The sequence below is a fragment of the Diaphorina citri genome, unplaced genomic scaffold (genome assembly GCF_000475195.1).
Source record: "Diaphorina citri unplaced genomic scaffold, Diaci psyllid genome assembly version 1.1 scaffold56913, whole genome shotgun sequence".
Classification (NCBI taxonomy): Eukaryota; Metazoa; Arthropoda; class Insecta; order Hemiptera; family Psyllidae; genus Diaphorina; species Diaphorina citri.
The window spans coordinates 7,777-10,609 of record NW_007434206.1 but is presented as its reverse complement, the minus strand read 5'-3'; the positions used below and the strand labels follow the sequence as shown (position 1 = coordinate 10,609).

Sequence of the window (2,833 nt, the reverse complement as noted above, 5' to 3'; positions counted from 1 at the left end):
CACCGAAGCGAATACAATAGTCCGTCCACTATACCTTTTATTATTAGTAATAATAAAGGAAGGACGGACTAATGAGTAATTTAATTAATATGGCTTCACTTTAAATCATATTGCAAATATCCAGTCCAGATGACCTCCTTTAAATTTCAAATTCGCGCCGCTGTAGGGAACTTTTTTTTTACTCGTTGATAAATTGATAAAACGTTGAGAGCGGGAATTTTCAAAATTTCAGGGTTTTCAAAAAATCAACATTTGGGTTTTGGGTGCATTTTGTTGCAACATTTTTGCATTTTGCATACTTATTTCTGAAACTTTGAATTTTGGGTAGTTTCTTTCTTAGTTGAGTGGTTTTACATCTATATTTGTACGTAATTCGAGTTTCATACCCGAAGATTTTGTCATCTTGAACAATTGGACACAGGACTATCTCAGGAGTAGAAAATTACCGTCAAGAAATTGACTATCTATCTACCTGTCATTTCAATAATTCTTGTGCTTTGCCCCGAGATTTCCTTCTCAGTTTGGAAAATTCACACTATCTTTAAGTCAAACAACCATCCACACATCCTAAAATGTCCAACAATAATGAATCGAGTCCGTTTTTAAGGAAGGTAAGTAAAAGTGACCTTCTCAGATCAAGAGCAGTGAAACAACTTTTGTAGCATTAAAACTGTCATAGCTAGTTTGGCTGGGGGGCATTAAACAGGGAGTCTACCAGCCTGAATTCCCCTTGTTGAAAAAATTACAAGAAATATTGAAGAAATACAAAAAGTGCAAATGTTATCCACTTGTAAAATTTGTAGCCAAAACCAAATGTCAGCCCAAAACCAACTATTCTAGTTAGGGCTGATTTGAGAGGCTGACAAAAAACCACCAACCCTGTCTGTACAAGGGAAAAGGTGAAGAAAAAGAAGAAGAAACTGTGTCATAGCATGCCCATCCTGTAGTATGTCCCTCATCAAATTTAGATGACATAAAATGGACTTACCTACTATTATAGCCAGTACTGAGGCATTGCATCAAAATGACACACAAAAGACAATGATCAGTTGTCAAACAAGGCACCTCCAAACTAAATGAATTGAACAGTGAATATTTTAATGCAGATACCTACCACATAAGTTTCAATTTTGGTTTCTTTCAGGATATCTACATATTTGGAAGGAATTTAAATGAAATTCCCTGTTTTAGAAACAGTTTGCTCTACGGAATCAGCAGTGGTCTTGGTGTTGGATTGGGTACATTTCTGTTTACCAGCAATGGAAGAAAGGCCCTCCATTATGGCTTTGGATCTTACCTTGGAGTGACTTGGATCTACTGGTAAGATAGTTCCGCTTTTTTTGAGGTTTGACAGAGAGAACTGTAACTGCTAAGGTCTTATTGTCAAAGAGAAAAAGATAGGAGACAGTCAGCTGTTCCAAGATCAACCTTATCTGTTGATAAAGTTTCCTGGGTGGAATCACACCTCTCAAACCCGCAACCTAGCACTTACAAGGCTTGCTACCGTCCAAGCTAACTAGGCCGGCTAGATATTTCACTCTAAAACTGTATGAATCTTACGTATTCTTGAGAGTTTCATTGCAACGGGAGAATACAATAATTAGACTAACTAACCGGAGAAACTAACATACAACCAGAATAGAGAACAAAGATAACTCACCTACTTATTTTTTTTAGTGATGACTGAAGATAGAACTTGAAGACTGGCAATCAATAAATTAGAATAAATACAAAAATAAAACATATGTGACAAATTTGACACCTATTAGTCACTGCACACTATTGGGTAAGTTTTAGCCTAAGAATTAGAGTAAAAAAAAAAAAAAAAAAACGTAGAAATTAAGCGTATTTAATTATCTATTGTTTGTAATTCTTTCTATTACCTATTTATGATTAATGTAGAATATTAATTATATAGCAGACTGACAAAATAATGGGATTATAAAATAATAGAAATAAAAAATAACAATAGAAGATATTATAGCATTTTTGTCCCTAGTTCCAAGCTGTCTCTGCTTTTAGTTCTACCAATTGTATGCCTTATAACTTAATACCGGCCTGCCTACATAATTTGCTACATATTTGAATAATCTTCTAATTAATGAACAACTATTTATCTGGACAAACCTACCAAGTACCCATCTTTCCTAGTATTCAAGTGGTTTTAATTCAATTTGAATGGACAATTGGACATACTGTAAATTTGGAACAGATCATTTCTTTTCCATTCAATACAACAAAAGTAAGTAGAATGGATAACCTAAATTTAGTAAGTCATAAAAATAAATATATTCAGTAGACTCGAATAAAGCTTACAGGGCTAAAAATTCCAATTGTCAGTAGCAAAAGATATTTATTTTTGCTGTAAATATTATCACATCGCAAAAATAATATATTTATATAGCATATTTTTTCCTACTACCTTCCTAACTAATAACTAAGTACACAATAGTTTCTTGATTGTAAATTAAAAATGAAAAGAAAAAATATATAGGTAAATAATAAGAAAAATAATAAGAGTAAATAAATAAAGAAAATAAATAAATAAAAAATCCTTAGAAAAATATAGCAATCTAGCAGGCAAGAGCAATTTCGACTTAATAGGATACACTTGGCAATAGATAAGTCTTGTAAGTAAGACCATCGGAAATTTATATCAATCAGCATTTTTAACTTTGGTTGATACTAATGCAAAATGGTATAGGAGAAAATAATATAAACAAGGGTCTTTTTGACTTCACCCTTAAATAGAGGGGTTTAATTTAAAAGACCCTTAGGAGAGAGACTATAGAGACAGAGAGAATACAGAGATAATATACACTACAGATTATAT

General features: G+C 32.7%; 1 protein-coding gene across 1 annotated transcript; it reads left to right on the top strand.

Annotated features, from left to right (window-relative positions):
* Positions 1 to 245: 245 nt before the first annotated feature.
* On the top strand, positions 246 to 1,324 carry LOC103523925 (cytochrome c oxidase assembly protein COX20, mitochondrial-like). The gene is made up of 2 exons (XM_008488932.3): positions 246 to 611; positions 1,145 to 1,324. The coding sequence occupies exons 1-2, from the start codon at positions 573 to 575 to the stop codon at positions 1,322 to 1,324; spliced, it is 219 nt and encodes a 72-aa protein (XP_008487154.2). The 5' UTR covers positions 246 to 572.
* The last annotated feature ends 1,509 nt before the right edge of the window (positions 1,325 to 2,833 follow it).